The sequence below is a fragment of the Astatotilapia calliptera genome, chromosome 16, assembly GCF_900246225.1.
Source record: "Astatotilapia calliptera chromosome 16, fAstCal1.2, whole genome shotgun sequence".
In the NCBI taxonomy this organism is placed as follows: Eukaryota; Metazoa; Chordata; class Actinopteri; order Cichliformes; family Cichlidae; genus Astatotilapia; species Astatotilapia calliptera.
In genome coordinates this window covers 6,729,064-6,741,571 of record NC_039317.1, presented here as the reverse complement: position 1 = coordinate 6,741,571, position 12,508 = coordinate 6,729,064, and the positions used below count along the sequence as shown (strand labels likewise).

General features: G+C 41.6%; 1 protein-coding gene across 4 annotated transcripts in view; it reads right to left on the bottom strand.

Annotated features, from left to right (window-relative positions):
* man1a2 (mannosidase, alpha, class 1A, member 2) overlaps positions 1–12,508 on the bottom strand; it is a 144,362-nt gene that overhangs the window by 13,660 nt on the left and 118,194 nt on the right. For all 4 annotated transcript variants that reach the window (XM_026145360.1, XM_026145362.1, XM_026145363.1 and 1 more), the window contains 3 exons: positions 4,225–4,340; positions 3,383–3,602; positions 1,860–2,032 (listed from right to left, as the gene is read on the bottom strand). In XM_026145360.1, coding sequence (XP_026001145.1) covers positions 1,860–2,032; positions 3,383–3,602; positions 4,225–4,340 — 509 coding nt within the window. The remainder of the gene's footprint in view (positions 1–1,859; positions 2,033–3,382; positions 3,603–4,224; positions 4,341–12,508) is intronic.

Below are 12,508 nucleotides of genomic sequence, written 5' to 3'. Positions count from 1 at the left end.
TGTACTACCATGGTGAGGGTCCTGTACAGCCCAAGAGAGAGCTGCAGCATCTTCCCTTCGTGTTTGCTTCTTGGCGAAGAAGAAAAGGCCTTTCACAGATTCTGAAACGGTGAAATAATGCATGCTGGCCGTGGTGGATGCGGTGAAAAGTGAGTGTGACATCTGCTATTAAAAACGTACTCCTGTAGGACAGTTCAAATATTCGTAGAATTGAAGTTCTGGCGTCAGACGAGTTTGAAATGCTGTTAGATGACCTGAAGAAAACTGATGTAATGTCTATAGCAGGAGATCACAGACAGAACTGATAATGCACAGTTGTGCGTATATGTCCGTTTTTTGGATGGGAAATTGCTCGGTTTACTACCGTTAGAGGGACACACAGCTGGCGAAATAATGTTTGAGAAGATTTCAGCTCTTTTTGAGGAAAATGGTCTGGATATGAAGCGTGTCTGTATACTTGTGACCGATGGGGCTCCATCCATGGCAGGAAAAGTGAGTGGTCAGCGAAATATTTATTTTAATTTGAAAGGGAATTATCAAAATGTTTTTTGTTATTATTATTTCAAATGTGCAAAAAATAGTTTAGTTATAGCTCCCTTTTTTTTAAATGGACCTTTTGCTGTGCATTTGTGAGAGGTCACCACCAGATCAATAGGGGAAAAGGAATAAAAAAAATACTTGTTTTTCAGTACGGTTGTGTGGGTTTGAAATTGATCATGATCTGCTGCTTACTGGCTTCAAAAAAAAATATCTGGCCCAGATAAATTCCTCGGTTTGAAAATCTGGCCCAACTAACTTTGTAGTTGAATAGGCATGCCCTACAACGTCACCTCCCTTGAACTGTAACTACATATTGCGCAGACGCAGCAACTATTGTGATTGGCCTGTTCAGTAACCACCGTCTCCACAACAAACAGGGCTGACAATGGCAGGTCAATAAAGTGACATGGAAATACGTTTTGATTAGACTGATGTTATATAAATGACCCAAAATGCTCCTGTAAAGATAAACGGCACAGTGGTGCAGTCGTTAGCACCGCTTAACTTTCCACAGTCCATGATCAGTTAAGTGGTGATTCTAAATTGGCCAGAGATGTGAGACAGATAAAGTGCTTGAGTCATCAGTAAGCCTAGAATAGAGTCTAATCTTACTGACCAGGACACCAAATTAGTGAGAACTAAACTAGAAAAACAAGGTGACAGTAATGAATGAGCAAATGAAAAACAAGAAGAAAGAAGAAAAAGAAAAGCAGCTCCAGCTCCAAATAAGACAGTTAACGAGACAAGCTGTCCTCTGGCTGGGAAACCTGTTACTCAACCACTTGTCCAACTTTGAAAGCAATTTTCAAAAGTTGGCTGTTAATTGTCTGCATCCAACAGAGCTGTGAACAGTGCTGCGAGGCACCAGTGCCAAAGGACACCTTGTGCTTATCAGAGACATGAGCAAAATAAACGCTGACAAAACAAAAATATTTAGTCCCCCTGAGATGAGAACGGGAAGAGAAAGCTGCATAAATCTTTGGTATAGTCAAACAGATACAGAAAAAATGAGTTTCATTTTGTCTTCCGTTGTCTTTTATTAGGAACCACGCTATGCACTACAAAGGACTCTTCTCAAATTAATAACACGTGCATGAATCCTGAGGGACAGCGTTTCTAATTGTTTGCACGTTTGTGTGTCTATGTGGACTCCACGTTTTCACTGTATTCCTGTTTCAAGGATAAGCCTCAATTTAAAAATGCAAAAACATTTTGTTCCACATCCTCTCCAGTAAGTCTTTAAAAACTGCCCGCAGGTATTAAAATCTAATCAAAATGATAATCAAGACTAAGATTTATACAAAGTCTAATCTCTTTACCTGTACTGCTTCCCAGCCCCACTGTCGGTACTTGGGGTCATGGGTGAACCTCCACATGTACCAGTAGGTCTCGATGACCTCCGGCCGCAGGATGTAGTACTTCTCATTCTGCCGAACAGCCACCGCCTCCAGGCCGCTGTCGAACTTGAAGGCCTCTGGGCCGAGCTTCAGCACTTAAGACAGAGAAAGAAAGGTGAAATGTAAAGGAAAGGCCAGGAGGTAGAAGAGAAGGGAGTAAAGGTAACATTGGAAGAAGAAAAAGAGGCAAAAGGGACAAGAAGAAAAAGCCAGAAAATAGTGGAATGAATCAAGGATGTGATAGAACAGAGAGAGGAAGGAAAAGAGTGATCAAATAATTAATGGATGAAAAAAACAGAGAGGAGATAAAGATTATCTTTTGCTCCGTGCTTGTCTTAATATGAAATAGTGCCTGTGTGTAAGCAATAAAAAGCATCCCAACCCACTGATTTTACAGGCTTTTCTTCTTTTTACAACCACTGCTTTCTGCCAATGAAGTGTGATAGGCATTAACAGCCTGAGTGGAAAATTACAGAGGCTGACAAAATAGTGACAGGACTGTCCCTGAACGGATTAAACACACTGACATGCATACGTATGTGTTGATACACACATTTAATGGCTGCTTATTAAGAAACAGGCCAACTTTAGACAGCCTGACCACAGCTATCAAATTCTGACTCTCTCCCTTTCTATTCTTTATTTGTCTCTTTCTCCATCTTCATTTGTTGCCATGGTAATCCCTCCTCTCCTCTCTGTCAAGTAAATAGTATATTTATTATGCTCGCAGGAAATGGCAATAAATAAAGCATTAATAATAAAAAAAGAGCTGAAAAACAGGTACTTTACTAACTGCATAGTTTCCAATTAGGACAAGCAGAATTAATTGTTGGTTGAGTCACTGGGAGGATTTTATAGATGGATTTACTGCATGGGCAATCTCAGGGCCTGGTGATAAGATTTTTTTTTTATGTGTAAAATGTATCAGTGTATATAAAACATTTGAGTAACTGGATCTTAAAATACAGAACGTATGTAAAATATTTTAAACAATTTGTAAATTAGTTGCTTAAACCATAAATAACGATTGGATCAAGTCAAATGGAAATTGTCAATCTGCTAGCAGGAGTGGGTGATTTTCCGAGCTATAGTCCTGCCTCCAGTGGGTGACCTGAATGCTAATGCTGCTAGCCTGAGTTTACAGGAGAACTGGAGCTTTGAGACAAGTGACAGTGATGCTAGCACTACCAGGCTGTGCTAAGAGGGAAACTGACTGTGTCCTCTGACATCTACTGTAGAGGATAACGACACCCATTCAACATTTTCCTAACGTATATAGTTAAGACTATTTAACACTACCTGTCAGCATCTGATCCACACCAACATTAAATGTTTAGGATATTAGAAAGTCATTAAAAAAAAAAAGACAGTGACAGTGATCACTTTTCTCTAGCATGTATGCTTGTGTATATTGTGTTTGTGTATGCAGCACACTGCTTCCTCACCTGTCCTGTCATAGGATTCGTGGCAGGTGTGCGCGATCTCAGCTCCTAGCTGCAAATAGTGTCCGGCCTTGTCGTCAGGTGAGCCATCGGCGCCCAGTGCAAACATGCCTCCGGCGAAGCAGGCCAGGTGGCCCATCTTCCTCTCCAAGTGGCCATTCTTCCACTCGCCAATGAATGTTAGGCCACCGTTGGATTTGCGTACGAGGTGGCGCTCGATGGCCTACAGGAAGAGAGAGCGTGCAATTGTGGAAACAGCAAAGGCTCTAATGGGAAGTGTCAACATTTCAGAGAAGATGAAGACCCAGAAAAGTAGAATATAGCAGCTTGTTTTCAGTAACAACATGCCTGTGTATGAGTGTGTTTAACAAGATAAGGTGGGAAACAGGAATTACAATATTAATACTGGTATGTGGACAGAAAAAGGTTACACCGTTTGAATGGGGCATTGACACTGAGGGCAACTGCTTGAGGGTGTGGAGGGTCAAACAGAAGAAAACTAAAGCAGCAGTGACGGTCACATTTGAAATCCAGCCACATCCTTCACCCTTTGCTCCGCAGCATCTGCTCTGCTCAGTCTCTGACACTCTTAATGATGAGTAGACAGCTTCATTAACATCTGCTTTCTACTAAATCCACTCCTAGTTTACTTGAAAACAAAGCAATGTCTTCCCTTTGCAAAGGTGGATACTGAAGCTGGTCAGCGGGGATTCTGTGGTTATTAAAAAAGAATAACTGCTGACATTTCCAGTTACAGCTCTGACTCATCTGCATGCAGTATACGATTCTTCATAAAAGAAAACAATCTGTATTTTAACTTTGCAGCATAAGTCACTACGCTGTACCTCGATGGCGTCATCGTAGGTCTTGCGAGCCTCTGTGTCAGTCTTGTCTGACATGAGCCAAGCCTTCAGCAGGTACTCATAAAAACTGTCCCCGAGTCCTCCAACAGACGTGTGATCTGCAGAGAGAGAGACACAAAGAAAGCTCCAAGTGTCACCGCGTGAGCGAAAGAGGAAAAGCAGCAAGAGCCAAACAAATGAGAAAGCCAAAGTGAATTATTTATTTTTTGACTTTGCCTCAAAGTCCTTGGCAGAGTGTAGCATATGGCATCAAAAGCATTTTTTTTAATCAAAACCTTGGGCATTTTTCTTCTCTACATCCACAATATATCAGCAGTGTGCATCCTCTCTCGTCCCATTTTGTTTACCCTCTCCCTGATGTGTGCGCTCACATTTCAGTGTCCCCAATCGTCCTTGTCAAAGTTTACACAGCTTTCATGTCTGCCCTAATTTGCAGGACACCACAAAATGAAAATAGGATGCCAGAATCTGGCAGTCTGGGATCGCAATAAGAAAATAAACCCCTGAGAGCACTCAGGGCCCACTCTGATGGCACTTTGGTCAGTTTCAAAGGCAATTTTACTGACCCACAAAATATTACTTAAAAAAACCCCACAGGGCTTGAATGACTGTAAATGATCCCATATATACTGACCTTTTTTACATTTGGTTTTGTGAGTGATAATACTGCAAATGAATTGGTGCCTCAACCACTTTTGCACAGATGAAATGTTTATTCAGCTCTGCCTTCACTCGGGGAAAAACTAGAATATTCTTCATCCTTCAGCTCTGTGTAATCATAGCTGATATTTGAGCAGATGCTTTTTGTCTCATCATCAAGGAGATTCTTTTCTTTATGTGATTAACATGCCCGCAGGTAAATGGAGGGATGCACAAAAGACGGGGAACAAGGAAGATGAAAAAGCAATCTAAGCAATGAATTATTCATCTTTAGTCCCAAAGAGTGCGCAAATCTCACAAACAACCTTGAAGACATTGCCGAGGCCAGTGTGGGCTGACGCATGAGTTTTTGTCTGGATTTCACACGTGTGTGCTTGAGTCAGTATTTACACAAAAATGACAGCAAACAGCTGAGAGCCTGTGTCTATGAAACTACTTAAAAATGAGCACAGTGAGGTAGTCAGAGCGTGGAGGATCATTTGGAGGGTTAGATGACAACTACTCTGATCCCCCAAAGAGTCTGGGCACTCTAACGTACATGACAGGGTGCAAAATGGAGACTGGAGCCAGGGGAAACAAAGTGGACTCACATTACAAGCAAGTCCACTTTATGTTCTAGCGTTCTTGTTTGGGGGCATAACAAACAGCATGTCTGACCTTTAGGAAAATGAACCTCAGATAAAGTAAACGATCGATGTATTTGTGGTATTTTGCTTAGAAAAGAGGCATTTGAGATGGTTGAAACAAGTCCTCTCTTTTCTTTTTTAATGCAAAGACCCCATTTTTAAAAAATGTGGTTATTGATTAATCCTAAACTACTGATAGCTTTAACAAACTATGTGGACAAATGATGGAAATTGCCAGATTCTGCAAATATAGGACTTCTCAATTAACTGCTATTTCACTGTTAATTATTAATCACTAAATAATTATTGTCTAATTATCACGTTTTCCACTTTTTTAATTTTGTGACTATTTGAATTACTTTGATATTCGGAGGGTTAGGCTGTCTGGAAAAAAAAACCCAAACAAAACTGGGCACTACCCAGAAACATACAGTGTGTGCCAAGGTCAATCCATTTAACTCACTGTGTGTGCGTTTGAGATAATTGACATGTGATATCTTCACGAAAACATCGGTCTCACTGTCCTAGGAGCAACTATTGTTTTTCTTACACTTTTTTTGTTTTTAAGACTCTAAATAAAGAGCTGAGCTGTTCGGAAGTTTGGTGAATGATGAGCCAAACCTTTTCATCTGCTGTAATTAGAACCCGACTGATATATCATTCGTTATTAAATATTTGCAGATTGCAGGTTTTTGGTGATGTTGCATAGTTTCTTCACCAGATGCATTTCCATTTCCTTGTTGGTAACACATATTTGACATGCTACAAACACAACAATCAGCTGAATCAAGCAGCTCTGGGGAGAGATTAAGCAAGTTAATCCATAACTTTATATTTTCAGAAAACTTGACCTTGACCCTGAGGTATGGTATCAAATAAATTACCATCTACTTATCTACTTTCAAGGGAAAAAAACAAAAAAAATAACATCTTTTATGAACTTAATTTTCTTGGAAAAGCGTTGTACAAATGAAAACATGCCAAGCTCTAACAGTCTTTTTCTGTTTTGGTAGTTTTATTACAACTCTTTACTCATACTCTGTTTTACTGTCACCTCTCACAGTTTTAACTTAGCATCCACCCACATATACTCCCTAAGCTCCTGTCTCCATTATTTTCTGTCAATCAAAGCATCTGGGTCATGCAGAGAGCACCTGCCAATCAAAGGCAGGGTCTGCTGAGGTGGCAGCTTCAAACACACAGACAAAGACGCATGTGTAAAAAGACGCCTTCACAAAGCTTCACACACGTTCTGTTTCAAAGCAGAGGTCAAGGACACAGGCTGCCTGGAAAACACAACATCTTTGCATCTTATCAAAAGAGACAGTATAATGATTTTATGTGAAGGACCCGAACCAGCAGAGATTGACATATTGTTATTGCAGTTTTTAAAAACGAACAACTGTCTTTGCATATACAGCAAAATGAAAAGTGGGAACTCTTTAGGATCACCAGGATTTCTGTACTAATTTCTCATACAGAGTGACTGATCATTATTTATTTCACAATTACACACTGTTGTCTGGAAACTGTTGTACTTTTCATGACTTTATTGAACACAGAGTGCTCACTTATCGTGCAGGCTGTTAGTGCACTCTTTAATTTAGCATCCTTTAATGTCTTCTTTACCATTTCAATTTAATTCAATTAATTTTTTTAAATTATGGAGCGCCAAATCATAGCAGTCCCCTCAAGGTGGTTTATATTGTCAGGCAGACCCTACAATAATACAGAAAACCCCAACAATCAAATAGCCCCCTCTTTGAGCAAGCACTTGGCGAGAGTGGGAAGGAAAAACTCCCTTTTAACAGGAAGAAACCTCTCACAGTCTGAAAATCAAGACCAAGCAAGTGTTTACCCTTCTCCTCCCCAGAGGGTTCTGTCCTCCTTAGCTCACCATAGGACACCTGTGTTACAGATTTACCACAAACTTCCCATCGGAGCGAGTTTTTGACCCACTCCACGTGCTACTCCTGCAAAGCAGCACAGAGGTACACCCCCCATTCAGCATCGTGAGAGACTCCTCTGTATTTTTAAGAAGGTGAAATAAAGTATATCGATTTGTTATGTCAGGTTGTGTCTATAATTGTGAGCCAGATTTAAATTACACCACAGTACATCCTGGAATTCTCTGTAATTGTACATAAACTGTATATAAAATATGGTCGAGTTATACCGAAAATAATGGATAAATTGTGGCCACGTTATAGACTTCAAAGAAATGCAGTTCACAAACTAGTCGGCAAAGTTCCATTAGAACACTGTTGGGCTCGGCACCACAGTTTACATGATATACACTCAGCTCCAAGTTCTTTAAGCAGTAGTGACAGCATCAGAAACAATGGAGCTGGAGCCACACAACTGGATGATCCCAAACAGGTTTTCCAGCATTATATTGTGTGTAAACATTTTCACGTAACAGAGACATTAAGCTGATACAATATAACTACTCTTACAAGAGGTAACCTGTTCATAGACTAGACTATTTCGATCAAATAAAGAATATATTAGTCAAAATCGAGGTGGCGATTTTTCTAAAAAATTCAATGAATAACCATTTGGGCAAAGAATAAAATGTTTTCACTCAACATTTAGTCCTATTGAAAGGAGGAGAAAGGAAAAAAAATTACAAAACATAATTGGGCTTCTTTCAGTGACTCGATGTCAATTCAAGATGACATCATTGAGAACGGGAACGTTATTGTCTTGTACACGAGCCAGAAAAGTTGCAAAAAAAACTGGCAACAAGTGCAGAAGCAGTCAACATAGCTGCTTTATCCAAGCTGCTGTACACTGCATAAATAATAACTTTTTAAAAAACAATTTATAAAGAGCTCCGAATAAAGAGTAGTCTGGCAAAATGCCAGCCAAAATAAGTAATAAAAGAGTTTTAAAACTTTTATCAAGCTGCAGAAAGACACCGATACTGTTGGTAAAAAAAAATCTTTATAGGTGTAAAGGCAGTTCTCTTAATCTTCAGGTTGTTTCTTGCCTACACTCCATCCTTTGGGAGAAAAGAGTAAGGACTGAATAATAAACTTTTACCTGTAGCAGTGTGTACAGCCTGTAGATACTGAACCTATGTAAAACACTATTCTGTCTGGGCTATATTTAACTCTGATACATGAACATCTAGAGATGAAAGACAAGGACTGTATACACAGGAGCAAAGAAGAGTCACTGCGAGGTTCCAAAGAGGGAGTGGGTGCTGTGTGTAGATAGGTAGCACTGTGTTACGCTAAGACAGAACAGTGTGTGGTAATAACACTGTCAGTCACAGCTGGATCTCATTAAGAAAGGGGAGCTCAGACTCATTCCTCATTAGTCTGGCTTAACTACTGTCTACACACCTACACATTAACATACACGGGGCAACGCTGCACACGCTGTCAACACACGCTTCCAATCTTCAAACGGTCTCATCCAATGCCAACATTGGCAGTATTCATAATTCAAACACAGAGTTATTGCAAATAAACCCCCATCACAGAAAAGAAAGGTGTTTTTCATCCTGTCTGTTACAGTTAGTTTCACCCTGAAATAAGTACAAACCAATTAAGCTTTTTAGGAAGATAACAGAGCCTCCAAATAGTGGTTGTCTACTTGTCACAGAAGTTAATACGGTAAGAAAACCCTGCAGCTGCACAGATTTTAACTCATGGTCTCTGTTAGGTTTGTTTGCTGATACGGTACTAAAGAGAGAGAGAGACAGCCTCACTGCCTCTCTGTTCTGAAAAGCTCATCCTCGTAATGAATTTAAACAAATGTATCTCGTCTCGATTTGACATTTTCTGTCACCGTGTTCTGTTTATCTTACAGGTCTTCTAAATTACACAAAGAACAACCATATTTAACTTTATGGCAATTTACTTTAATTTAACCTTAAACATAATTCAATAGGTTTAAAAAAAAACCCCACTGCTGTAAAGAAAAGAGTTACACACTCACTCCAAAACAGAAGACTGGATAATAATCATCCATCCATCCATCCATCCATCCATCCATCCATCCATCCTCATCCGCTTTATCCGAGGCCGGGTCGCGGGGGCAGCAGCCTAAGCAAAGAGGCCCAGACCTCCCTCTCCCCAGCCACCTCCTCCAGCTTATCCGGGGGAATACCAAGGCGTTCCCAGGCAAGCCGAGAGATATAATCTCTCCAGCGTGTCCTGGGTCTGCCCCGGGACATGCCTGGAACACCTCACCCAGGAGGCGCCCAGGGGGCATCCTTATCAGATGCCCGAACCACCTCAGCTGGCTCCTTTCGATGTGGAGCAGCAGCTGCTCTACTCTGAGCCCCTCCCGGATGGCCGAACTTCTCACCCTATCTCTAAGGGAGAGGCCAGCCACCCTTCGGAGGAAGCTCATTTCTGCCGCTTGTATCCGCGATCTCGTTCTTTCGGTCACTACCCACAGCTCGTGGCCATAGGTGAGGGTAGGGACGTAGATCGACCGGTAAATTGAGAGCTTCGCTTTTACACTCAGCTCCCTCTTCACCACGACGGACCGGTGCAGCGTCCGCATTACTGCAGCCGCAGCCCCAATCCGTCTGTCGATCTCCGGCTCCCTTCTCCCATCACTCGAGAACAAGACCCCGAGATACTTGAACTCCTCCACTTGGGGCAGGAACTCATCCCCGACCCGGAGTGGGCACTCCACCCTTTTCCGGCTGAGAACCATGGCCTCAGATTTGGAGGTGCTGATCCTCATTCCCGCTGCTTCACACTCGGCTGCGAACCGTTCCAGTGCGAGCTGGAGGCCCTCACCCGATGAAGCCAACAGAACCACATCATCCGCAAAAATCAGAGATGAGATTCTGAGGCCACCAAAGCGAAAGCCCTCCGCCACTTGGCTGCGCCTAGAAATCCTGTCCATAAAAATTATGAACAGAACCGGAGACAAAGGGCAGCCCTGGCGGAGCCCATCACCCACCGGGAACGAGTCTGACTTATTGCCGGCAATGCGAACCTGCATCTACTTTTAACCAAGCTCCTGCAACGGTTGTATAGGGATCGAATGGCCCGTAGCAATGGGCCAGACACCCCATACTCCCGCAACACCTCCCACAGGACACCCCGAGGGACACGGTCGAATGCCTTCTCCAAGTCCACAAAACACATGTAGACTGGTTGGGCAAACTCCCATGCACCCTCAAGTATCCTCGAGAGGATAAAGAGCTGGTCCAGTGTTCCGCGACCAGGACGAAAACCGCATTGTTCCTCCTGTATCCGAGGTTCGACTAGCGGACGAACTCTCCTTTCCAGCACCCTGGCATAGACTTTCCCAGGGAGGCTGAGGAGTGTGATCCCCCTGTAGTTGGAACACACCCTCCGATCCCCCTTCTTAAAGATGGGGACTACCACCCCGGTCTGCCAGTCCACGGGTACTGCCCCTGATCTCCACGCAACATTGCAGAGGCGTGTCAACCAGGACAGCCCTACAACGTCCAGAGCCTTCAGGAACTCGGGGCGGACCTCATCAACACCAGGGGCTCTGCCACCAAGGAGTTGTTTAATAATCAGTTTAACTTAATTAACTAGAGGCAAATTTTGCCTTTGTTGTACCTATCAATAAATACACATTTAATAAACAATAAGTGTTTGCTTCCAAAGTTTGAAAGTGACAGTAATTTTATTGTAACAGTGATCATTAAAGATCGATCATGTTTAAGAGTTTGTGTGTGAGAGAGGCTTTTATTGGATGATTGAGCTGAGACTGGTGGCTCTACATTTCCTTACAGGTACCCACAAATATTCCACTGTTGATAACCACTTATTTATCTACAGTTAGTGTTTATCAATCTCTGAGCCATAGCTAAGCCTCGCCAATAATATGCTATAAATCATAAAACTGAACTGTGCATTTTAAAGTGCATTTAATTAATTCAATACTTAATTGTCCCATGAGGGGAAATTGGATTAGCATTGATACAATTAGAAAAATGCTAAGACCAATAAAATATGCTTAGTTTGTCTATCAGTCCCTCCTACACATTGTCTGGGCCATTAGAAACCCTGGTATGACGGTAACACATTATATCATGTTATAACGACTTTGCTCACTTCCCCTCACGGTTCGCTGAGCCTGCTGTTACATAGCGTGGCTTATTAGCCAGCTAGATATCAGGTGAGACATGAAAATATTTCAGTTACATTGTGAAGTGACACTAAGCCGCAGCCAGCTAAATCCCTGTTAGGATTATGAGGAGGTCATTGGAAAGTTTTCTTTCCTGCAAGTGCTCCTCAGTCCCAAAAGGTTTCAAATTCCTGCTATAGATGACTGGACAGCAACATTTTATAGCTTCATGGAAAATGATGACTGAAGTGAAAATACAGTGAAATCACTCACTTCTTTTTAAATTTTATTTTCCTATATTCTATTATATTGTATTGTTGCTGCTGTTTGTACTACTGTAAGGTGACCTTGACGGTCTTAAAAGTGTCTATAAACAAAATGTTTCATCATCATCATTATTACTATTATTATTATTATTATTACTTTGCAACAAAAAAAAAAATCACCATTTAAGGATGTTGCTGCTCAAAACTACTTTGATCTACCTGAAGTTTCATATTAATTACACTGCTCTCACATAACTCCCTATAATCAATAACACTGCTAAGGCAACAAGGTCAAATAGCAGCAAATTAATGTGGCCTGGCCATAAAAATCACGATGCAGACACTCAAGGAGCAGCATGCAAGTGTGAGCAGGAAACAAACTCTGCTCATATATGCAGACTGATCTACACTGAAGGCACAGAAATACACATGCGCAGAAAAAGTTATTTTAAACATTTTATTTCGCAGGAAGGTAAAGAAAGGCTCATTTCCTGACTCATGCATGCACATAAGCAAACATAAAACATCCATCATCACCTGCCTAGTCCTCCAGCTTGCCAGTTGACTATCCATCTGTTAATGCATTCATTCATCCATCAATCAATCTGCCCACCCTCCATCTTCAAACCATTTATTTCTCCC